This window comes from Micromys minutus (assembly GCF_963924665.1).
Source record: "Micromys minutus genome assembly, chromosome: 1".
Classification (NCBI taxonomy): Eukaryota; Metazoa; Chordata; class Mammalia; order Rodentia; family Muridae; genus Micromys; species Micromys minutus.
The window spans coordinates 228,417,548-228,442,612 of record NC_137969.1 but is presented as its reverse complement, the minus strand read 5'-3'; the positions used below and the strand labels follow the sequence as shown (position 1 = coordinate 228,442,612).

Sequence of the window (25,065 nt, the reverse complement as noted above, 5' to 3'; positions counted from 1 at the left end):
AAGAGACACAAGTTCTAGTGTAAATTTATTAACCCATATTGGGAAGGCACGTGATGTCCAGGTCTAGGTGTCTGTCGTCACCATGGTCTCCAGAAGAAGAGCACTCACTTGCTTGCAAAGGCCATGATCTGTTCCTAGAGACAAAAGGAAAGGGTTTCAGTGATGCTTGGTTGCTGCAGGAGAGAGGACAGGTGACCAAGGGAGAAACACGGCAGAAGTCCCACAGAGAACCTCACAGGAACCCCGCTTATTTCAGCTATAAGGGCAGGGCTGGCAAGACAGCTCAGCAGGTAAAAGCACTTGCCACACAAGCCTGAGGTCAATCACTGTAATCCCCTGTGCCAAGAGGGATTAACTCTTGGAAGTTGTCTTCTGACCTCCACATGTTTGCTGTGGCATGTGCACACATCAATACAGGAGCCAGAGGAGGCTCACATACCTGCTGTGAGTATCCAGTGGGTACTGGGGACTGAGCTCTGAAAACAGCCAGCACTTTGCTAAGCCACCTCTCCAGTCAGTCCTGTTATGTTTTTATTTATATCTGCTGTGTACAGGTTACATGCATGTCTGTGTACCACATGCATGCCTAGTATACTCAGGCCAGGAGAGGTGTCAGAGTTACATGTGGTTGTCAGCCACCTTGTGGGTTCTGGGGACTGAACCAGGTCCCTCTAAGAACATCCACTGCTTTTAACCACCGAGTCATCTCTCCAGCCCTCAGCCCTTTATTCTTAGGTCCTGATAACTATTCCAAATGATTGCTTAGATGTGAACACCAACAAACCCAGCAGGTTTTTTTATAGTTTTCCTCGGTTTGGAAAAAAAAAATCTTGGGAAGCCATGAGTGGCCACTTACTTTGAGAGGCGGTACTGCGTTAGTGGCCTGTAAGCCCCATGTCCTGAGCAACACTATCGGAGTGGCGCTGGTAGAGTAAAGCCTCTTCAATAGGTCAGTAGCAGCCAGAAGAGCAGTATTATGACGCTGTCTGTCTGTCTCATAACCTGTGAGGTGGCTCATGGAGCCTGCCGTTAAAAAACAAGAGCACAGATAAACCCTTACTCCAGTAGTAAAGATTTCCTCTAGCTTCCAGCATCTCTACCTGATGTCAGGGTACCTGATTCATACCTAAGTCCTTCCCATTGAAGGCTGCTGTACTGAGATGACGAACCAAGCTGGAAATATCCCCGAAGCCCATGTTGACACCTTGTCCTGCAAGTGGATGGACTCTGTGGGCTGCATCACTAAGAATAAATAAAGCAACACTCAGGTGTGGCCTCCAGCAAACACAGAAAGCAGTGGCCTACTCCATGACAGTCTTACCCAATGAGGGCCACCCGAGGCCGGACGTACTCAGCAGCATGTCCCAGCCCCAGAGGAAAGAGGGCTCTGCTCTTGGCGTCAACCTTGGCTATACTTGGAGGCAGCTGGCGGGCGGAGACCTTAGTGGGCTTCAGAAGGGCAACAGCATGGTGGACCATGGCGCTAACTGAGTTGATGAAGTCTGTGTGGTGAACATCACTCCACTGCATGGTCAGCCCCCAACAGTGGAATTTGATTAGTGACCAGTAAACAATTAAAAACTCACCAAAGAACCTGTTTTTATAACTGAAGCTAAGGGTAATGCTATGCAACATGTCTAAACTGGTTTGTTTAAGAGGGATAAACCCCTTCTGGAAGGTTTTATTTAGGATCATGTCAAAGAATTCCTGGGTTGGCCCCTGACTAAAACTGAAGTTTACCATTGACTAGTTCTCAGCAATGTCACAAAGGAACTAGAATGCCGCTCACCCTATCCTCTCCTTCGGCACAGAATGCCTGTAAACTCTCCTCTCTGTCCTCACTTCATCCTAGGCATACATCTGTTATGGAACTTAGATTGTCATTCTCTCTCACTTGACTGTGGGTTTCCCAAAGGCCTCAGAGGCTGTCCAGAGCCTGTTACACAGAAGGCACTCCATCAAAGGCGCCACACTGCATAGGAATGTACACTAAATGACCCATGTGCCTTGGAAGGCCTTTCTATCAGCAGGGCAGCCCACTACTTCCATTGTTTTGCATTTTTCTCTGTACCTTCAGAGTCTAAGCCCAGGACTGTGCACTCACTGAGAGGAAGCTGCATGATTCCCTCTTCCTCATCACACCAGCAGCTGGATCAGGGATACTTACAAAGGCAGAGTTGATGGCATCCACGAATTCTTCCTCGTCCATGCTGACCAGCTCTGCAGCGTGGGCATGTGATGTGGACCAAACCAAGGAACTCAAGGTATCTGAGAGCTGTATCAAAAGAAGAGCATCAGCCTGGTGTGGTGGTGCATTGCCTGTAATCACAGCACACAGCAGAAGTAAGCATCAGGCCAGCCTGGGGGACAGTTTTTAAAAACAAATAAGAGCAACGAAAACCTGCTCTGCTTAACTTGGGCATTTTCAAGCATGGAAACTGAGCAAAGGAAGCAATGCATTCCTGGAACAGAGCCCATTAAACCAGGCTAAAGGAAAATAAAGTTCCTAAGACTAAGGGCAGGCTACCTTTGAGCTAACTGGCCAGAGCTCTTACCGGGAGCAGAGCAATCGGCCCAGAGGGAAGAAATCTCTGCCAGGCTACATTGTTTTCTGTGGCCTAGAATAAAAGAAAATTCTTGTAAGGGGTGCTGATTGATCAGGACAAGGTCCCCGATGGGCAGTGTGAGAAATTACCTCTGATAAGTGGAGGGTGGCCACCACAGCAGACTGGTCGTAGTTCCAGCTGACATTCTGGATCCCAGCAGCTTGCCTCACTGCTGAGTTGTGCCCATCAGCACCAATCTGCACAGAGACAAGACACTGCTAAGTTTCAGAACCACTTCATCAAACTGCTCCAGAAGTTTCTTGATCCTTCTGTCTAGTCCCTGCTATAAGTCCTGACTGTGGACTATCAGGCCTGTCCCACTCACAGCCCCTATAGGGAAGCCCTACAAAATGGGACACCAGCCTGAGATAACAGGACCAAAGAGGCTCTCTGAACCAAAAGGAGCCAGCAACAGCCATATTCAGGCAGAATCTGTGGATGCAGGAACTAGAGAGGAGTTAGGCACAGAACAGGTACTGGAGTTAGGAGCTACAAGAAGGTGAATGCTGACCTTTTCCTCTGTGACCAGGAAAAGAACAGCCTGGGGCCCCAATACTGGTTCCCTCCTGTCCTGGGAGTTTGTCTATCTTATCCTAAGCTGCCCCATGAGGTTGCTTCCAGTATAGGAGGAATAAGACCATCTTAGCTCTGGCTGCCTTGAATAGGGACTGGTCATTCTAGAAACAATAACCTAAAGTCAACCCACGGTTTCCATCTGAAACTACAGACCCTAGAACGTAAGGTGTGGACATGCAAGACCCCTGACGAAGTAAGAATCTTCAACTACCAACAGTTTGGTCTGGAGGGTACTGCCATCACCTAGGGTAATATGGACCCAAGGGCTGGAGTCGGCCATGGAAAATGGACCAGGCCAGGTATAGCCAACAGCTTTGCTCTCATAGAGAACCTGCACTCGATCTGCAGAAAAGAGAACAAAGCAAACATCAGAAAGGTGGGTCGAAGGGCAAATTGTAAGTGATCTAAAAGCAAGGCTCGCCCTGTCCTCTCATTTACTGATAAGCAAGAAAAGATTTAAAGTAACTCAGGTTAATGCTCTGGTCCAGGAACTGCTGGTAAAGAACAAAGGCCAGGGAACAGCTTGATGTCAGAAAGTTAAAAACAGCACAGCCCAGCCCAGCATAATGGAGCACACTTTTAGTCCTAGCAGATGGTACATCACTATGAGTGTGAGGCCAGCCTGGTCTACACAGAGAAACCCTATTTCAACAATGCTCTCAATAAACACATTGGGGAGTTGGGGGGGGGGGTGTTCTAGCCTAGTTCTTTTCCCAGTTTCATTCTGCATCTGAGTAAGCAGGAGGGGACACCACAGGCTAAAATATGCTCTAGCCTTCAAAAGTTGATTTTTTGGTTTGTCTTTTGTTTGTTTTTTGAAAAGAAGGTTTCTCTGCGTAGCCTTGCTTGTCCTGAGACTCACTCTATAAACCAGGCTGACCTCTAACTCAGAGATCTGCCTCTGCTTCCAGAGTGCTAGAATTAAAGGCATGAGCCACCCTGCCATCTTATTGTCTTGTTAGGAACGATGGTTGCAGATGACAAGAACATATTACAGATTTCAAAATAGCTTGAAGAGGGATACGGATGTAGGCAGGTCAGTGGAAAGACACTTCCCCAACATGCTATAAATCCTAGGTTCAATCCCAAGTACCACACACACACACACATACACACAGAGTGATTCTGTTGATGGAGCCCAAGGTTACACACTAGACAACTAGTCCACCATTATTACACCACTCCTAATTTTTTTTTCAAGTTTTTCTGTGTAGCCCTGGCTGCCCTGAAACTCTATCTGTAGACCAGGCTGGCCTCGAATTCAGAAATTCACCTGCCTCAGCTTCCTGAGTACCAAGACTAAAAGTGTGCACCCACCTCCCACCCCCAGCAACTGCTTTTATCTTTCTGCAGTTGTCTGTTCTCAAGGATGGATGAAAGCATTGTGTTAATGTGTTGAATTCCTCTCACTTAGCATGTTTCTCAGGGTCAGTCACACTGTAACATGGACTAGTAATGTACTCCCTTTCATTGTCACATAACATTTCATTGTGTAGATATATCAAATTGTATTTCTTTACTCATCAATTAGTAGAATTTGGGTCGTTTCCACTTTTTGGCAGTTGGTAAACAGTGTTGTGAATATTTTGTGTACCGCTTTTGTGTGGATGGATGGTTTACTGTTGTGGGTTTTTTCCGGTACTTAGGATTGATGCAGGGCCTTGAGAAAGCTGGGCAATCGCTCCAGCCTCAGCTCTCTTCCCGGCTCTTATTTACCAGCCTCTGCCTCTGCCTTCCACATGCTGACATTACAGTGTGCCACCATGCCTGGCTACAGTATCTGAGAAAGGGGCTTTTCCTTTGGCAATCGCTTCCCAGAGAGGAGGTAGAGACAGCAGCTCACCGGCCACAGCCTCCAGCTGTTTGGTGAGGGCATGCATGATGACATCATTCTCTACTATATAGCCCATGTCATCCAAGTTATCCTTGTCGAACATTATCAAGGCCTCTGAGCAGGAGTCCCACACCTGCAAAAACAAAGTAAAGTACATCCACACCAAAGAAAAGGAAACACAGTTCCAACCAAAGCTGAATATCGCTTTCCAGGGCAAGAAGCACCAGAGCACAAACTGTCAGCCTCTTTGGCAGGATCTCAAGTAAGACTTGCGGTCAGGAAATGTGGGCACACCTGTGACCCCGACTCCTGGGAAGTGGACACAAGTGGTCAGCAAGTCTCAGACACACCCTTATCTCAAAAAAACCAAATTAATTAATTAAAAAGTAAGCAGATTCTCAAGAATACTCCCACACTAAATTTAAATTTTGATTCTTAAAAAGCTTAGAGCAAGTGGAGTCTAACAAGGTAACACGAGATAGACAAGACATCCCGACAAAGTTAAGGGCAAGGAGGCACCTGCATCCGACGGAAGGCTTTGCATCGCATATTGCAGACGTGTTCCCATGCACCAAAACCTACGAAAGAAACAGTGACCTCATGTGACCCGGCTCCGGCCCCCTTTGGTCTCTCCATCCTGTTAAGTAGGAGGTTGTTTTCAGTGTTCTCCAAAAACAGAAGGTAAAAACTGCTAGAAACAAAGCCCTTCCTCTCTCAGGTCCAGATTATAAAGCATAAAAAAGACCCAACAGGCCAGATTACAGTAAAATAGTGAGAATTCAAAATGGAAAACTAAACTGAGACTATTTTTTCTTACTAGCTTATTAGTTAAAAAAATTCTAAAAATTGGTTTTTTTTCAGCTCTTCATGGAACTGAGTAAAATCCACTCTTTAAAGAAATATCTACCAAGGGCCAGTTTTAATTTTGGGTCCAGAGCAGACCAAATGCCCTTGTGCGGCTAATGTTCTCACTGGAGAGACAGACAGCACGACACACACAGTGTGTCAGGTGGCAGTCCTAGAAAGACAAAGGTGTACAAACTGGGGAGGAAGCACTGCTCCGAAGCAAAACAGCTGGGTTTCATCCCCAGTGCCTCGGATAATCCCAGCAGGTCGGACATAGAAAGCTATATAGAGTGACTAAAGGGTTTAGTCTTAGAATGGTTTCAGTCAGGACGGCCGGAGGGCGTACCACCTCGCACAAACAGGAAGACAACTCATCTACTGCTCTCCCCACCAAAAAAAGAAGGCCATTAAAATGTAGACTCCCCAGCCCAGGTGAGGATTGACTTGGAACAGGGTGACTGTTCACCATTAGGTCACAGAGATGCAGGAGACCAAACAGTAATGGCCCACTATTTACATGAGGGTCACATGATGAACACCGTGTCCCAGGGATGTCCTCCCCAGACTTGACACATGATCAGCTTCAGCAGTCTGTGTCTTCTATGACCACGCCCACCTGCTCCCTTCCCCCTGTGGCTTCCTCCCACACTCTGGTCACTGCCCTACTGAACCCATGGAAAGCTGAGGAAAGGACCCAGGAGACAGACTCTTCTACTCACTACTGAGGAGGGTTGTGGAACCAGGGGATATGGAGCTGACTCTGTTGCTGTAAGTGTCTGACAATTTCTCCAGGGCTTTCTTTGGACCTGCCTCCAGCAACAGGATTTTCTTGTCATGAAAGTGAATGTCATGTCCTAAAGAAGAAGAAAAAATAACATTTTAAAGAAGGCAAGGACTTAACTACACAGTAGGGCAACTATATCTAATAATGATGTGCTATACACTTAAAAGCTAGACAAATTCTTAAAGTCTTCAAAAATAATTTAAGAGCATAAATGTTTAAGCAGATTTAAAATTATATAACGTATGTATGAATCAAAATATTACAAGACACATCATTACTATGTATACTGTTTATGTTTTAAGTCTTTAATAAGAAACAAATATAAACATCTCCAGGGTCTCATACCTGGAGGCTAAGGCAGGAGGATGGCTATGACTTCAGTCAGTCAAGGTGACAGAATGTATACATGTCTCAAAAGCAAGCAAAAGACAAGACACCAACAAAAAGTAAAAAAGAAAATCAACTAGTCCCTTAGCCTTGGAAATGAAATTTCTAGTCTGGAGACATAGCTCCGTGGTGGTGTGTCTACCAAGTGTGAGGTCCTAGTTCAATCCTCAGTACTGCAAAAATAACCATTCCAATTCCCTAAGAAGTAGACACACACTATCCTGAGCACTATCACCTGAGACAGCCACCCTACAACTGTAAGGCTTCTCCAGACAGAACACACTACACGTCTCACACAAAGATGCAAATAATGGAAAAATTATTCCCAACAAGTAGAATTCGCTAGGAAAGAATAATAAATAATAAAACTCTATCCATCCAACTCTTAGCCTTAGAGTGAACTCACTTAAACTGACACTTTATTGTCTGGGATGTGCAGCATGTGCCTCACACATGCATCTCAGTGGTGCAGCACGTGCCTTACATGTGCATAGCCTCATGTTTCATCTCCAGGATGTAACTGCACAGTCATGGGCACACACAGGAGAATTGAGGAGTGGGGGAGAGCTGGACAGAAATATAACAATGGAGTATTTTAAGAAAGCAAATGTCACTACAGTCTCAAGATAAAGAATTTAAAAATATACACTACAAATCTGATTCTGAAACATCTGTAGTGAAAACATGGAACTTGGAAACATCACTGGCAGAAGGCCTGCAGCAGTCTCCCAGGACCTGAGAGAGCTCTAGAGACTGTAAAAACTAGAATGTAATTTGCAAATGGCCAATGAAGTTGAAGTAATGTGGCATCATTAGAAAATAGGGGTTTTACTTTATAATGTGGGGAGGAGGAGCTCACTAGTAAAGAGCACAGACTGTTCCTGCAGAGGGCCGGACAGCCCAGCACCCACGTCCAGAGGCTCCCAACTCTTAACTCCAAAGCCCTGTTCTAACTTCCTTAGAAATTGTACTCATGTATACATAATGTACACAGACACAAAGAAAATCAAGCCGGTCATAAGGTATATGCCTTTAAAAGAAAACCAAACTTTTTATTAACAGTTGCAGGTCATGCCATGGGCCAAGTAGTGAATATCTAGGACCCAGTAGCAGGTTATTATCACATGTGAGCCTCTCTGACTCCAACAGGGTGAGCTCATCACCCTGTGAATGAATGGACCTTTGCATTTCAGATGATAGAGCAACTGGTGTCATCCATAAATCCCACGTGCGCCTGCAGGCACTGTCCCTGCGCACTAGTGGTGAATAGGCTCCATTATGACAGGCACAGGAGTGGGTAAAAACCAGTGGCTGTAATGGAGCAGTGAGGAGCAGTCAACCCAGCAGGGCTGGTCCCTCTTGCTGAGCAGCAGCTCCCCAGGAAGGAAGGACCCAGACATGCTTGCTCAAAAACATTGTCTTCTAGTCCCCCATCGCTCTGTCCCTCACTCTGAGAGTGACAGCACTCTATGATCTCTGATCCTAACCTTGCTTCCTAGGTGTATTCTCCACAGCAGACACTTTGTCCCCCAGCACATGCCAGCTGCTTGTTTCTCTAAAAGGCAGCTTCCCTCTCACGCTTCCTTTTCCTGGTTATCTGTGTCCTTTGCTAGGCTGCACGTTCCCTACTTTCTTCCCTTACATAATTATTTCCAGCTGCAAACCCATAAAGTAGGTGTTGTACGTCTGTTAGGTAAGACACACCAGAAAACAAAGAAAAAGAATTAGATTTCCAAGCATATTATAAAATACACCCAGGTGATGTATTTTATTTCTTAACTATTTAATGTAACTTAAAAAAAAAAAAAAAGCCTAGAAATCATGTGAGAAGCCCTGGTGTAGCGAAGCACTCGTATTCCTGGCTACCCAGGGGCTCAAGGAGGAGGAGGAGGCTCAAAATAAAACCCAAAGAATGATATATTACAAGAATAGATTTAAGAATGGAACTTAGGGGGCTGGAGAGATGGCTCAGAGGTTAAGAGCACTGACTGCTCTTCCAAAGGTCCCGAGTTCAAATCCCAGCAACCACATGGCAGCTTACAACCATCTGTAATGGGATCAGATGTACTCACATAAAAAAGTAACAAAATAAAAAAAAAAGAATGGAACTTAGGGAATTATGCAGGGAACTGTTCCCAAACTCAAATGTTAGAGAAAAATGCAAGCCTAAAACAACAATTAGTTGTGAGTCTTAGGAAGAACTAAGGAAAACAGGAAAAGTGGAAAATTAGCCTTTATGACTCAGGAGTAACAGCATGTGCTTGGGACCCAAGTGTTTGGGAGGCAAAGGCAGATTAAAGGTACAGACCAGCCAAGATTCCATAGCACCTTATTTCAATAAACAAACAAAAACCTATTGGAAATGTCTTATTTACATATTTGTGTTTGTCTTGGAGGCTTTGTATTCTATGTAGCCCAAGGGTGTCTTTGAACGTCTGATCGTCCTGCCTCTATCTTCCAAAACCACCATGCTCTTTACTACCATGGTTTGAACAGTCACTTCTGTGAAAGAAACAGAGACTCGAATGATAACTAAACAGAAGTGTGTGTGCACGTCAGTAAAACAGAAGCTGCCTTCCTTCCCCGTGACGCTCAGGAAAGAGTGAGAAAAGGATACAGTACAAATGAAACACACACAAAAACCTAACACAAGATTGAGCCACCAAAATGTGAACACTAAAGTTTCTAAGGGGCCAGAAATGGTGCTACATCACCCCAGCATTCGATAAATTTACTCAGCACTAAAGTCACTAGGGAAATATAAGCACACACCATTCATTTCCTACGCATTTGAGAGGACAAAAGGCAGCAGTGCTGTCGGGTCTGGAGAAACCGAGCACTCATATACTGTCGATGATATAAACCGGCACACCCTCTCAAAGTCTGGCTGTTCTCCAAAACACCAGTTACCACAACCCAGAAATCTCACTTGTGAATAGCCTGGAGATAACCAACCCTGTGTCCACACTAATGCTTGCACACCATGTCCGAACTAGCAATATCTGCTATAGGCCAAAAGTGAAGACCAATCACAAGTTCAACAGTTGATAAATGAGCCAACTAAATGTGGTGCATACATACAATTAAGGATTGCTTCAGCCCTCAAAGCAAACGCTGTTCTGATATATGCTACAACATGGATTAACCTTTAAAACACTGACCATATCTCCAGCTACGTATAACTATTCGGAAAAGGTAAACCTACAGGCAGAAAGTAGGTGTCTCTAGGGCTGAGAAGATGAGCGAAATTAGGAGTGACATCTAATGAGTTCCAAGACAAAATGTACTAAAACATTGCAGTGATTGAATAGCTCTGCAAATACACTAAAAATTCATTGGACTGTATGCTTTAAGTGCAAGGACTTACAACTACATGAACGTTATCTTAATAAAGCAGCCTTAGGACCAGGAGTGGGGGCGTAGGCTTTTAATCCCAGCACTCAGAAGACAAAGTTAGATGATCTCTAGATTTCGAGGCCAATGCGGTCTACCATCGGAGAAGCCTGATGCTTCTCAAGGTGCTCATAAACAATCTTGGGCAGTTCCCAAGGGTCGGACTGATTCATAAAGGCCCGCCCACTTGTGATCCCGCAGGACTGAAGCTTCATGCGATTCCCGAGGACTCCTAGGAAGGAGAGTGCGCAAACCACCAGGTCTGGTATGCTAGGTCTTATGGACAGCGTCCCGACTCCCACGGTGAGCGTCGTACCTCCACAGCCCAGGTCCCCAACCCCGCAGTCGAGATGCACCTACCCAAGGCACAAGCCATGGCAGAGCCCACCAGGCCTCCTCCTGACACCACCACATCGTACACGGTGTCTGCCGAGGAGCCCGCCCATCGCCGACAGGCAACTAGCGGGCCTCCTTTGGCTGAGAGTTGCGCGGCACTCCACCAGCGAACGCAGAGCAAACCTGTCATGGAACCCATGCGGGCCGCCATAATGACTCCTGCCTGCGTCCGCGCCTGGGACTTCTCACTGATAGGTCCAGGAAAGTGCTTCCGGGGCAGAGTCTTCAACCCTGTGGGGTTTCAGCCCTTTCTTCAGAACCGGAAACAAATTGTTGAAGAAAATCAGCCAATCAGAAAGCGCTCTTGCCTCATAGGGCAGAACAGACTAGAGACTGGAAGCCAATCCGACGGTAATATCATGAGGGGGCGTGGCTAGCAGTATCTCGCCTCTCGCGCCGCTGTCACCTCCGCTGTCACCTCTGCTTCTCCCTCTAGTTAGGAAGATGACTGTGGGGAGGACTGCGGGAGGCCCCGAGTGCGCCGAGTGGAGCCGTGAGGTGAGTAGAGAAAGGAGGAAGCAGGATGCCTCAGCAAGGAATCCTCAAGAGTGGAAACTGTTTAGCGTTGCCGTGGAGACAGTCAGGGGCGTGTCATCAAAGGGCGTGGAATTAAAATTGGCAGCTCTTAGGCACCTAGGGACTCAGTCTTGGGGACATGGGCTATTTGTGTCTTGTATCAGGCTCTGATATCAGGGACCGTGTTAATAACAAACCACGAATTAACCTTGAAAATCTTAAAGGCAACCTCTTATCTTTATATAATTATGAAGAAATTGCAAATCTAGGGGACGAGTCATTCATTGCCTGGGGCTGAGGAGGTAAGGAGAAACGGAGAGACTTCTAAAAGCTTCCAAAGTTTTTTTTTTTTTTTTTTTTTTTTTTTAGAGAAAGGAAAATGTGCCAAAACTTAGTTAAGAATGTGCAGCTCTTCAAATATACTAAAATTCATTAAATTGGATATGTGTATCCTCTCAAACCCATTTTCTAGAAAACAAATGTATTGCGCAATTTGCTCCCAAAGATCTCTAAAAACAGAAAGTAGGCTGGCAGTTGCTTAGGGCTGACAGGGTGACAGGATGTGGAACAGTTAAGGGAAATAACAAAGGATACAGTCGCACTTCTGGGCAGTGGCTCTCAGTCTAAGTCGCCTACAGTTCATAACAGTAGCAAAATTACAGTTATGAATTAACAAAAATAACTCTATGGTTGGGGTCACCACAACTTGAAGAACTATATTAAAGGGTTGCAGCGTTAGGAAGGGTGAGAACCATCTCTAAAGGGATTTTCTCTAGATGACATGTTCTTCAGTAACAGAGCTAAGGTTCCAGCATGTACTTTAACTAAGATGGACTACTCCAATCGCGATTCATCATCTCTAGTCCCCTGCTGGCCTGGCACCTACCACCCTAAAGACATCTCAGGTCACTGTCCTCCAGCCACACTAGCCTTCCCTTTATCACTACAAGATCCACCGAGACAATAAAAATCAGCCTAAAACTCAGTGTCAGACACTCCTGACTTCAGCGGTTCAGTTCGAGTTCTCTTCTCTAAGTGCCCTCCTCATTAGGTTAATATAGCAGTACATTTTCACTCACACCACTGTAACTTAGAATGGGTTTACCTGGACATAACCACATCGTGAGTGAAAGAGCATCTGCACTCTGCCTACCAGATGCAGCCAAGGGCAGAAGCCAAGTGACCACAGAGCAGTGGGGGGGGGGGGGCATAACACAGTTGCAGAATTACTAAAAGTTCTTTCCTCTAAATGACTATACTTATCACTTGTTTACCTTTGCCCCAAAATCTTGCACAAATATCTACCTTTCTAGACTGTTGTCATTCATCACAGTCCCTGTCCAGAGTTGATCCCTCTTCCCTATCCCTCCTCTTAAAACAATCTGAACACGCTGATCCTAATCTATGCCTGAGCATTTGCTCTAGTTTTCCATGATGTTGTGCAAGAAATTGGTGCGTTTGATCTTGATGTTGGTGCATTCCTGGTGCCCTCTGAGGGGCGGCAGCAGAAAAGCTTCCTAAGGGCACACTCATTGATGTCATCCCCTTGTTTTCCATCTGCTCTCACTACAGTTCAGACTCCATGACTACTGGCTGGTTTTGTGTGTCAGCCTGACACAGGTTAGGATCATCAGAGAGGAAAGACCCCCCAGTTAAGGGAATTCCTCCATGAAAGCCAACTGTAAGGCATTTCTCAATTAGTGATCAATGAGAGAGGGCCCAACCCATGGTTGGTGGGGCCGTGCTTGGTCAGGTAGTCAGAGTTTCTGTAAGAAGACAGGCTGAACTAGCCTGGGGAGAAAGCCAGTAAAGCCAGTAAAGCCTTCGTAGGCTCTGCATCAGTTTCTGCCTCCAGGTTCCTGCCCTGCTTGGGTTCCTGTCCTGACTTCCTTCTGTGATGAACAGCAATGTGGAAGTGTAAGCCAAATAAACCCTTTCTCCCCAACTTATTTTTTCGTCATGGTGTTTCATCACAGTGATAGAAACCCTGACTAAGACAATGATATTGTCTTGTATGTACAAACGGATGGATGTAGTCTGATGCTATTGCTTTACAGTGCTGGGGAACGAGGCCAACACTTGATCCCTTTGAGCTTGCTGGGCAAGAACTCAACTACTACACTTCACTTGTAGCCCTTAAAGTATTTAAACTCCGGTTGGGAGTTCCACCTTCCATGTTGCTCTTTCTCATAGATACATCGTCTCTCCACTAATCATCCACTCCTGCTGATGGTGTGGAAACCAGCTAGGATGTGAGGAAAGTAAGGGTGCCAGTGGGAAAATGAGAAAAGATAGGTAAGAATTTTGTTAATCCCAAGTGAGCTGGGAGCAGAGTGTAGACAGGTCGTAGGCAGGATCCCTGGACACTGGAAACATACTGTGTGGTTCTGGCGAGGTACCCAGGGTGCTCTTTCTGTGCTGAATGGAGCAGGGAACTGCCGTTAGCTCTTCTGAAGCCTTTGCTACACACAGCCAGGCAGATACATGCACTGTGTTGTGCGATACCTTTTGAATGAAGAATGGATCTTACTTTTCCTTTGCCCCTTCCTGGTTCCTGATATACAGAAGCATTCAAAGTGAAGCTAAAGTCATGTTTTGAGAACCTTTGAAGTTACAGTTTAACTCTCACTGATTTCTATTTTGTTTTAGGTATTTCCTCCCAAATCCTCCTCCTCAGACACTGAGCCAGAAGATGAGCTGTTCGGAGAAGGGCTGGTTTTACCCAGAGCTGGCAGACTCCATGAGTTCCTCAGCCCAGAAGAGGAGACAGATTCTACTTCTGACTCCACAGAGAGCTTTTACAGAACCCTACAGGTTCCACAGCACAAAGGGAGGTTGGATCTATTGGAGGCTCTGTTTCAGTCTGATCCAGACAGTGACCAGGATGGCTCTGAGGAGGAGGAAGACTTGGAGAGCTTCTTCCAAGACAAGAGCAGGGGGAAGTCACGGGCCCAGGACCCTCCATCTCTTAGGTAAGGCACTGCTCCAGCACAGCAGCCAGTCAGGCCATACCTCAGGGCCTTGCCTTTCCCTCTGTAAGGCCACCTCTGCAAGTTGCCACTTATCTAAGACGCAGCCCAGTTGGTTCTTCTGCATGGCATGATTCTTTATAAGAATACTCATGTTTATGAGTATTTTGCCTGCTTGTATGTATACCATGTTCATGCCTGGTGACCACAGGGAGCAGAGCATTGGATTCCCTGGAACTGGAGTTACAGACAACTCTGAGCTGCCATGTGGGTGCTGAGAATCAAACCCAGGCCCTCTGAAAGAGCAGGAATGCTCTTAACTGCTGAGCCGTTTCTCTAGCCCACATGTCTTGATTCTTACCCAGTGATCCTCAGTAACTTTGGGCAACACTCACTCAGTGGAACTGACCAAAGGGATGCCTTTCCCAAACATTTGTTCCTCTAAGAATGACAACCATTGTGTCCAGGTCTCTCAAAGCATATATACTTTATCTTTTTTTTTTTTTTTTTTTTGGAGACAGTATCTCATGTAGTTCAGATAGGCCTAAAACCCCTGAACTTTTCAGTTACAGCTCTCAAAGACTTCGGGCATGTCCTGCCACACCGACCTTTATCAAGTGTAATATGTACTTTCTTCCAAATAACTTTATAACGTGGGTAATATTTCTGCTCCTCTACATGGGAAATCCAAAAACCTAAGGTTTGAATTGGATCCTTCTGACTCTGTGGCCTTATGCTACCCGACTATACTGTATGCAGTTATCAGAATGAAAAGTGGCAATTCCTGCATGAATTCTTAGAAGATAGTTCCTGTTGGGCTATTGGGATTGCCCGTGATGTGGCAAGAAGGGAGGCCTAGCTGGTAAGGTTAAAAACCTAGAGGCCTCTGGGGCTTTGGGATGGAGACTAAAAAGTGTCTTGGTTATGATCTGCTAGGTTGGGAGGAAAAGGAGGGGCTCTAGGAGAAGCCTGACTCCTGCCTGCTGGGTCCATACACGGAACTGCCCTCTCCCCTAGGTGTAGCTCCATGAGGCGCTGCAGCTCCATGACTAGCCTTCCCTTGGACATTCCAAAGGCTCAGATCCTGCCAACCTCAGACTCTGGGCCTCCCTCTCAGCACAGAAGTGTCTGCTCTTGGGCATCTTCCATCACGGTCCCTCAGCCATTCCGCATGACACTGCGTGAAGCCCGGAAGAAGGCCCAGTGGCTGGCCTCAGCTGCCTCTTTTGAGCAGGAAAGGCTACAGGCCCAGAAGCAGGGCCAGGAAGAGGCCGAGTGCCATCGGCAGTTCCGGGCACAGCCTGTGCCCGCGCATGTCTACCTGCCCCTCTATCAGGAGATCATAGAGCGCAAAGAGGCAAGGAGGCGTGCCAGCACTCAGAAGAGAAAGGAGCTACTTCTCTCCTCCTTGAAGCCCTTCAGCTTCCTTGAAAAGAAAGAGCAGCAAAAGGAAGATACTCCACAGAGAGACTCGGCTGCCATGGCTCAGACCAAGGTCCCCCAAAAGAAGGCCACTTCTAGAAAGATCCCCAAGTCCATTCTGGAACCAGCTCTTGGGGACAAGCTCCAGGGTAAGGATACTCTTGGCATCTCTGGCTACCTGTGGTCTGGTGTCCGCAGAGGGTGCTACAGGAAATCAGGATCAAGAGTGAGGGATTACAGTGGGGTGGAGATTACCATGCTCTGTGAGGTGGGTCTGTTCCACAGTGGTTCTCAAGCTCTCTAATGCTGAGACCCTTTAATATAGTTAGTTCTTCATGCCGCGGTGACCCCCCAGCCATAAAATTATTTCCTTGCTACTTCATAATTGTCATTTTGCTACTATTATAAATCATAATGTAAATATCTGAAGTGTACAATATCTGATATGTGACCCCCCAAGGGGTCATGATCTATAGGGAGGACCTTCAGCAACTCTGCCCCCAGGCTCAGCCTGGTGCCCTCTCTCAGTAAGCACACACTGAAGTGTCTGGACTTGCACAGGTGTGGATTCAAAGACAGGGCGACATACAGGGCCTCCATCAGCCAGTGCCGTCTCCAGTCTGCGGCCTCTGGGAAGGCCTCTTCCCCAGCCCTCATCTCAAAGAGGAGCCAATTCTTTGGGGAGTGACTGTTAACTTTCTGTTTGTTTGTTTGTTTTCTGCATTTACGCTGGCTTTAGCACGCTACTGTTAGTGTTTAAAGGAGAGAGTGCATGGACCTGTGGTTACATGTTCATGTAATCCCAGAAACTCAGGAGGTGAAGGCCAGAGGGTTTAGATAAATGAGACCCATCTGGGCTATGTGGTGAGTCTGTTTCAGAAGGGGACAGGGAGGTGCTCTCCAGATCATTCTCTTTTACTGCCTCTTCACAGAATCGGAGCTCCTCAGGAAAATCCGAATCCAGATGAGGGCCATGGACATGCTCCAGATGGCCTCCTCTCCTATCAGCACCCCCAGTAACAAGGCTCCCCGAACAGCTACCCGAACCCAGGAGGAAAAGCTGAGCTTTCTACGGACTGAGTTCGGATTCCAGCCTCGTGTGAACCCTGTGGTCCCTGACTATGAGGGCCTTTACAAGGCTTTCCAGAGAAGAGCTGCTGAGAGAAGGGAGACCCGGGAGACAACTCGAAATAAGCCCTTCTTGCTGAGGACTGCCAACCGGTGTCACACTCCACGATCCTGTGCTGCTGCTGCTGCTGCTGGTACAGGGAGGATGAGAACCCAGGCAGGTAGCAGGGAGGGTTAGGACCTAAAGTATAGGTCATAGCCTCAAGTATAGCAGAGTAGGCCCAGATCTCACAGGGAGGCACATGTCTAGACGCTTTCCTGTCTTGATTTTTTTTTTAAAAAAACCATGCTCAGTTGCTCGCAGATCCACATTCTGTAAACTGAAATCAAGAACATTCCCTTTCACACCTCACTAAAGAGATTTTGCAAGCGTGAGTCCACGCAAGTCTCAGAGCCCAGTTTGTCTTAGCTTTGTTTCCTGTTGCTATGATAAAATACCTTTTCCACAGCAGCTGAAGGGAGGGATGGCTTATTTTCGCTTGTCTTCCCAGGTTGCAGTAGGTTATGGCCAGGAAGAGAAAGCCGCAGGAGCTCGAAGTGGCTCATCATATTTACAGTCAAGAGCAAAGAGCTCATGACTGCACACGCATGCTCTGTTCTTTCTCTATCACAGGAGAATCTTCTCACCTTAATAAAGTCACAACAGCCCCCCACTGGCATGGCCCCAGGTCTACCTGATCCAGACAGTTCCATGCTGAGATTCTCTTCCCAAATAATTCTAGAGTGTATTAAACTGACAAAACTAATCACACATTCCAAAGAACACTTCTCCACTGATTAAAAACATTAGGCAAGCTCGTAACTAAACAAGTATTGTAACTAAACAAGATCTTGTTCATTTTATCCCCAGGGGTGGGGAATTAAAGATCCTCAGTTCTAGTCCTTCCCTGAAACTGAGTCCTAATGAGGATAAAAACTAATGCTGTGTTGTCACCAACATCACCTCCTTTCTTGCAGAAGTCCCCTCAGCCAACAGTTACACCCCTGCCAAGGAGCCATTCTTTGAGTGGTCTTGCTTCTTTTTCTGCAAACACCCTCCCTGTGCATATCACAGATGCCACCAGGAAGCGGGAATCTGCCGTCCGGTGAGTAAGGAGGCCACAGCAGACTTATGACAGGTTTTAGCCTCAAATACTGGGATTGGCCCTGCTGCTGGGCCTCTTCTCCATTGTCAGAGACACCTGTAGGGGTGAAGGAATTCTCTGATGGGGCAGGAATATGTGCATCATCCTTTCAGTCTGTGCAAGATGCAGGGTTAGCTAGAGATGCCCTGGAAAACTGACAGTGTAACATGCAGGCTGAACCGTGGGATTTTTCGTGGTGATTACCCTGTCTTATGACATAGACAAGCATAGAGGACTATGACAGCACAGGGGAGCCTAGGGGCGTGGCCTCACAGCTGGTGGAACACATGTCTGAGGTAAAACATGAAGAATGAGGAAGAAAGGACTGGGAGGTGGCTCCGATGGAAAAGCCTCTGCTGTGCAGGCATGGAGACCTGAGTTCAGATCCCCAGCACCCAAGTAAAAGTATGCCAGTGTGCCAGCCATCGCGAAGACAGGAGAAGGCTGGAGAAATGGAGGAAACGGGAAGATAAGAGGTTTCTTCTTTCTGAAAAAGTAATAGAGTTGGCTGTGCAGATAGAGGTAGATAAGCCTAAAAAACATCAAGCCCAGGAAAGGGAGAACAAACAGGTTCATTCCCAGTGACCAAACTAGAGAGGAGTAGTTTCCCCCAGGTACAGAGAGGGAAGGCCTGTGTCAAAGGACAGCTTAGTTAAAGAGATGGAAAGTAGGAGGACGGTCAGAGGAGACAGAACAGGAGACAGGGTTAAACCTACGGCACTCTTTGAGGACAGGCAGTTCCGGGTCACAGAATCACCACCAGCACTCCCAGTAGGTATACAGCCTATGCCTGCTAATGGGGGAAATCTACAAGGTTCTGACAAAACAATGGCATCCTGTAGAACAGACCTATGATGGTGTAAAAAGGCAGTGATGTCTTATGGGATGCCCTATGTGAAACAAACTAAGTAATTGGACTACTCAGCATTATTCCCCCAAACTGGAGGGGATTGGTAACAGCTGTACTAGATGCTGGTCCTCAGTTGTGTTGGATGTCATGAAGACAAGAATCCAGAAAGCTGGAACAGTAGAGCAAGCGAATTATTCCATTGAGGGTCCAGTTGATAGGTGAAGGTCAACTTGAAAACACAATCATAGAACAATGTCATTTAATAGCTAAGGAGTCAGAAAAGAATTGTATATCATTTACAAAAATTATACAAGGCTCAGGGGAAGCCTTCACTGATTTTTTTTCCCCTTTTACAAAGGTTAGTTTCAGCTGTGAACAAAGTCACATCAGACTCTGATGTAAGACAAATGTTAATTGAGACTCTGACATTTGAAAATGTAAACAGAAGGCAAAAAGATTATCAGGCCACTAAATTCAAGGGCAGCACCTATAGAAAAGTGGTTCTAGGATGAATGGTGCCACAGTAATGGGAAAGCCATAGCTGGTTGCAGATCTCTAAATGTATGGGACTTTAACTGTGGAATGTATGGTCATGTACAAAAAGTCTGTGACCAAGCCACTAAAGGTCTCAGATCTCAAAATGTCTGCTGCTTTAATTGTGGAAAACATGGTCATTTGAAAGAGAACAAGGCATCTCTAAGTGCAATAGTTTTTCTAAATATAAACCAGAAAGAAGGCCTCAGCTTCCAGGGGTATGAAGGTGATGTGGCAAGGGTTGTATCCAAGGCAGTTTCTTGTCATTGGGGAACTAAATGTGGGGGGGCTAACTCCACACCCTGCAGCAAAAAGTACAAACATGCCCAAGTCAGGGCTTCAAGCCAAAGGTTCCCAGAGCTTAAGAGAGGTGGAGATTAAGAGACTTGAGTGAGAAACTCCAGAACACAAGGTGCTGGCAGATAAGATAGTCCAGGAGGATGACAGGTTCAGGAAGTATGGTACCCAGGTTCTTGGAAAGAGAGGCAATGCTGTTAGGTCTTATCTCAGTTCTGGATGTGCTCCTGAGAGAAACAGAAAGATCACATCAGACATCTGAGGAAGACATTAAACAGAATGGAGAAGCAAAAATCACAACAGTAGCACAGCTGCTGTAAGAATATTTAGGATGCAGAGATGCTTCCCTCTTCTCAGATTTTGTCGATACTAACCCTAGTCTATTACTATCCCAAGGCCCAGGAAAAGGCCCTGCAAGTGAGAGGCAGCCCACCTACAGAAGATACCACATCTGCTTTCCAACATCAGCGAGCTGAATATTTTATCAGATTAAGCTTTGTGCCCTAATTCCTAATTTGTTTGAATGTATTTCTAAGTGCAGAATCTTGATTATTTTGTCTTTTGGTGGAACTCACCACAGAACTCTAGAATTGTTTACACAAACTGAGTGCTACAAGTTGAACCCGGATTGTCTACATTAAAAGGGTCCTGTTTCCAGGTCTTTATGGAAATGGAGATTGAACTGGGAACCTAAGTCATTGCCTGACCATTGTTTGTTGCACAGTGATTAGGGGCAAACTCAGAAGTCCACCATCCTGGTTGTGGTTTTGCTTTTCCTTTGCATGGTGAGCAGTGGTAAACAGGCTTTCTGGCCTAGCATGTCTACCTCGTCAGAGCCTGGTGAGAGTTACAGGAGATAGAACAGTCTTGGTTCCTGCGTGGCAGCTCTGTAGATGGTAGATCTGAGTACTGCTCCAGACAGGGAAACACCTAACAAATCTGTTGAACGTGTACGGCCATTTACCCAGTGTGTTCTGTTCAGTCAATGGATTTCTCTTATATGGGAACTTACAAGACCCAGAAAGCAGGAAAGGCATCATCTGCCATTGCTTTTCGCCCCCATAGCTGTTGAGATGGGGTTCCCTGTAGGCCAGACTGACATGAAAATCACTGTGTAGCTGGGACATCCTGAACATCTGTTCCTCCTGCACTGGAATTACAGGTCTGTGCCACCATGCCCATCCCCAGAATCATTCTTTTCTGAAAATGTGTTGTAACAAATGTATAAAAAATTTTATTTATAGAAACACCAACAAGGGGCTGGAGTGATGGCTCAGTGGTTAGGAGTGTGGGCGCCGAGGACTTAAATATGGTTTCCAGCATCCACACTGGACTGCTTACAACTGCCTGTTACTCCAGCTCCAGCAGACCTGATGCCCTCTGCTGGATCCTGTACATACCTCACACACATACACACACACACACACACACACACACACACACACACACACACACACAAACCCTGAAGAAAAGACAAGACTTAACTGACTTTGCAGACTTGTAAGATTGCTCATCCATGTGCCCAAGTCATCTGCTATTTTTGCTCTCTCCTTTAGAATGTCACTTGAAAAGAAGGACAAATCAGACATGAGCATTCAGTGGTTGGAGAAGCACAAAAAGAACTGTCAAGCCATGTCTAAATCTGTGACCTTGAGGGCAAAAGCCATGGATCCCCACAAAAGCCTGGAAGAGGTGTTCAAAGCAAAGCTTAAAGAGAACCGGTCAGTGTCCTCCGCATTCAGAGGGGTGCCTGTATTACGTTCTAGTGCATCACTGGCTTTGAGATGGCAAAATGAAGTCATTAGGATAAGCCACATCATCAGAGGAAGGCACGGATTTTGGCAGGCAGTAGGATCTTAGTGTAGATGGGAATGACCTCTTAACTTGCATGAAGGGTTTCTGAGTGTGAAGAGATTGGTTGCTTCTAGAAACCTTGTTAATTCCAGGAACAATGACCGTAAAAGAGCAAAGGAATATAAGAAAGAACTGGAGGAAATGAAGAAAAGAATCCAAACAAGGCCCTTTCTCTTTGAACAAGTTACCAAGGTAATCCAGACTCTCAACTTCTTTCTACCTTGGGTCAAAGGTTTCTTAGAATCTGTGAAAAGATTTCACTCAGTGATTATTTTCTTAAAACTCTAAATTGAACTCCAAAGTGGTTAATCTTTTCAATTTGATTGTGCTCAGTGTCCCAGAAAACTAACCAGATTCCACTTCTGGGTGTGTCGGTGAGGGTGCTTCCAGAAAGAATTTGCTGAGAGGAAGAACTGCCTGAATGTGGACAGCAGGGTCTCACAGGCTGAGGGGGCCAGACTAAAAGGCACAGACACACGGACATCCTCTTGGCTTCCTGGCCACCGTGACATAGACAGAAGCTACCATATGCTTCCATCTCTATAATGCTGCCTGGCCAGAAGTCCAAAGTGACAGGGCCAAGGGACTCCAGACCTAAACGTCTTGTATTTGAGACAGGGTTTCTTTTTATGGAGCTCAAGCTGACCTGTAATTCATTTGAGTCCAGGCTGGACTTGAACCCACCATCCTCATGCCCTAATCTCCCCTGTGCCGGGATTGTAGTCCTGCATCGCCAGCTTTTATACTGCTTATGATGAAAGGCTAACTTGCTTTATTAAAGCCACTTTACTCCAGACACAGGTCCTTAGAGATCAGAGTGAGTGCCTGTAAGCACCCCCAAGGCTCTTTCCAGATTAAGTGGCTTTTAGGCTAAATTATTTGAAAAATAGTCTCTGGACCTTAAGAAGGTGAATTCAGGGGCTGGAGAGATGGCTCATTGATTAAGAGCACTGGCTGCTCTTCCAAAGGACCTGAGTTCAATTCCCAGCAACCACATGGTGGCTCACAACCATGTGTAATGGGATCTGGTGCCCTCTTCTGGTGTGTCTGAAGACAGCTTCAGTGTACTCATATACATAAATAAATAAATCTTTAAAAAAGTGAATTCAATTGAGATCTCCCTAAGGAAGCTCTAGAGCCCTTGAACATCCAGAAAGACCCACCCTAGGCAGTTAAGTTCTGTATCTGGCTCTGTGGTTCATTGTGGGCATGAGCTCCATCACAGAGCATGTGACATTCCCAGGTAAGAGTGATCTCCCCCTCCTCCATCCAGGACTATCTAGAATTTACCTAGGTTGAGCTCTTTTAGGTCCACTTTTTAGGTCCTAAGGTCTTACTCTTTCCCCCACAGATCTTTTAACATTTGAGAAAACACAAAGTAACCTGTGGTTTTGTTCTTAGATATGTAAAACAAGATAGCCTTTGAGCTATTTGCAGACTATAAACCTCCTGCTAAGTGTCTGTAACAAGTTAGCCTTCCTGGAGATGGTTTGAATACTTTTCAAAGCTGTGGGTCTCAAATTGTGAGCCAACACCTCCTAGAAGTGTTAGAGATTTGGAACTGTATTTGTACTGAATGATGTAGTAAACCTGCATTTGAACAAGAACCCCAGGGGGACTCATTTTACAAACTATGGCTAAAAATAAGGCTCTAAGCAATTCCTGTACCAACTTTTGTTTAGCACTCAAGGTGGGGGTGGTGGAAAGGGTGGTATTATAAAGACTGACTCCCCAAGTGACTTAGAATCTCCCTTCATGAGACTGCTCCGGTCACTTCCACTCCATAGGCCCTGGCCAGGAAAGAAGCAGAACAGCGGTATCGGGACACCCTGAGGCAGGCTGGCCTGGAAGAAGAGTTTGTGAGAACCAAGAGTCAAGGCACAGAGGCAGTGTGATGTAAAGAGAAAGCGGAAGTCAAGGATGCTCACTGGTAAGAGGTACTGGTGTCATCCTCAATGACCCATGAAGAGAAAACTTAGAGATAACAACACTGGGCTTACATAACAGCTCATCCACCCCCGAGCAACTATGTGTGAGATGAGACTGCTCATCTGCTTTTCCTTCTCCGAATAGCTGAAGTCCCAGCACAAACCTCTTTCATAGATGATTTAAGGCAAAGAAAAAAGCAAAATACTATTATTTCCAGTTTTATTAAGTCCAAGTAATTCCTTCTTTCTCTTTAAAATTCCATTCTACCAAATAAAATAGTGAAAATGTTGAGACCATTCTTAAACCTCACGGATCCTTTCCATTTAAAATATTGTTTTTTCAGCATCTACGAAACTACAAAACTCATCATCCGAGGTTGACAGCAGGATTTAGGAGGCTCCTCAACTGCCCGCTGACCCAGGCTGGAACAGCAATGGCATGGATAGCTAACCAATCTGCTCGCTGAAATAGTTCCCGCATCTTGTCACATCAGATCATCAAGCACCCAACTAAGGGAGGAGCTTGAGTTTACAGCCCTGGCCTCTGCTAGGGAATGGCAGAACAGAACAGAAAGTTAGAGATCAAAGTGGAGCCAAGGGTAGAGTGTTAAAGGCACTTGTTTTGCGCTTGATACTTAGGGTTAGGTATAGAAAATAAGGTACAGCCCACACCTATGGGGTAAGTATAAGAGGGACAGAGGTAGGAAAAGAGGTAGCAACAAGGAAACAGAAATCCAGGAGAGCCAGACCAAATACATTCTCCTCAGCCTTCAGCAATCTTGGCAACTAAACATGTTTCTTAGTCCACATCTGCAACCTTAAGTACAGGCCTTATCATTGGCATCAGACTTACTGGAATGAGTCCATTTTTTATTGTTTGTAGGATGTGTTTTTTTTTAAAGTTTTTTTAAAAAAAGGTTTTCTAAAATCTAGAAGAGGGCATCAGATCTCATCACAGATGCTTGTGAGCCACCATATGGTTGCTGGGATTTGAACTCAGGACCTCTGGAAGTTCAGTCAGTGCTCTAACCTCTGGGCCGTCTCCAGCCCCTGTAGGATTTTCCCCTCACCACTTGTAGCACCCCTCTTCAGGTCGTTGACAATCAAAAATGTTTCCAGATGTTGCCAAATGAGCTCTAGAGAGCAACAATGTCCCAGATCTAGAATCACTCCTGTAGAAAGCAGACTGCTCAATTTGGAAAAACAAGTGATTGCTAGGAACTTGTCTCCGTACTAGAGGATAATTATGCACGCTGATGACAAATGCAGAGCAGTTCTTTCCCGTCGTGCTTTGAGAACACTGTTTGCATGTGTGTTAGCACACAGTTCCTTTTAAATAAAACTTCTTTGACCCCTGATTTTGTACTCACAGGTGATGTTTGGGCTATTTTTTCTGGTCAATAATTGTGTCGTAGGCAGAGGATAATGGGTAATATGTCTGCCATTTGTAAGACTTACAAACTGTTTTAGTGTTGGGTCTGATACTCTGCTAAAACAGCCTTCTGGGCTTGCAGTTCTTTTGTTTGCTTTTTGCTTTTTTTTTGAGAGTATTTCTCTGTATAGCCCTGACTGTCCTGTAGAACTAAGTTTGTACATCAGGCTGGCCTCAAACTCAAGAGAT

The 25,065-nt window shown here is 45.8% G+C and overlaps 2 protein-coding genes across 3 annotated transcripts; one reads left to right on the top strand and one right to left on the bottom strand.

Moving 5' to 3' along the window:
* Nucleotides 1-14: 14 nt before the first annotated feature.
* On the bottom strand, nt 15-10,990 carry COQ6 (coenzyme Q6, monooxygenase). Of its 2 annotated transcripts, XM_080915837.1 has the most exons (12): nt 10,787-10,990; nt 6,582-6,716; nt 5,536-5,594; nt 5,026-5,149; nt 3,394-3,524; nt 2,696-2,803; nt 2,556-2,618; nt 2,168-2,275; nt 1,322-1,524; nt 1,127-1,242; nt 857-1,023; nt 15-134 (listed from the first exon to the last, which is right to left on the bottom strand). In XM_080915837.1, exons 1-12 carry the CDS (start codon nt 10,971-10,973, stop codon nt 105-107), a joined length of 1,431 nt encoding a protein of 476 aa, XP_080771963.1. In that variant the 5' UTR covers nt 10,974-10,990; the 3' UTR covers nt 15-104. The 2 variants fall into 2 exon arrangements, with proteins under 2 accessions (XP_080771963.1, XP_080771964.1); XM_080915838.1 differs by lacking the exon at nt 5,536-5,594 and having other exon boundaries at nt 10,787-10,973.
* A 243-nt stretch (nt 10,991-11,233) lies between these two features.
* On the top strand, nt 11,234-24,781 carry FAM161B (FAM161 centrosomal protein B). Its single transcript, XM_080941327.1, has 9 exons — nt 11,234-11,320; nt 13,988-14,310; nt 15,325-15,878; nt 16,662-17,002; nt 17,815-17,942; nt 21,219-21,383; nt 21,609-21,708; nt 23,304-23,446; nt 23,789-24,781. Exons 1-8 carry the CDS (start codon nt 11,267-11,269, stop codon nt 23,409-23,411), a joined length of 1,773 nt encoding a protein of 590 aa, XP_080797453.1. The 5' UTR covers nt 11,234-11,266; the 3' UTR covers nt 23,412-23,446; nt 23,789-24,781.
* Nucleotides 24,782-25,065: the final 284 nt, after the last annotated feature.

Coding starts and splice junctions, on each gene's coding strand:
- FAM161B (XM_080941327.1), top strand. CDS start 11,267: ATGACTGTGGGGAGGACTGCGGGAGGCCCCGAGTGCGCCGAGTGGAGC. Junction 15,879..16,661: donor TCTTGGGGACAAGCTCCAGG/GTAAGGATACTC, acceptor GCCTCTTCACAG/AATCGGAGCTCCTCAGGAAA. Junction 21,384..21,608: donor GCAAAGCTTAAAGAGAACCG/GTCAGTGTCCTC, acceptor TGTTAATTCCAG/GAACAATGACCGTAAAAGAG.
- COQ6 (XM_080915837.1), bottom strand. CDS start 10,973: ATGGCGGCCCGCATGGGTTCCATGACAGGTTTGCTCTGCGTTCGCTGG. Junction 6,717..10,786: donor TGCCATGGCTTGTGCCTTGG/GTAGGTGCATCT, acceptor CTTCTTCTTTAG/GACATGACATTCACTTTCAT. Junction 5,150..5,535: donor AAGCCTTCCGTCGGATGCAG/GTGCCTCCTTGC, acceptor TTGTTTTTGCAG/GTGTGGGACTCCTGCTCAGA.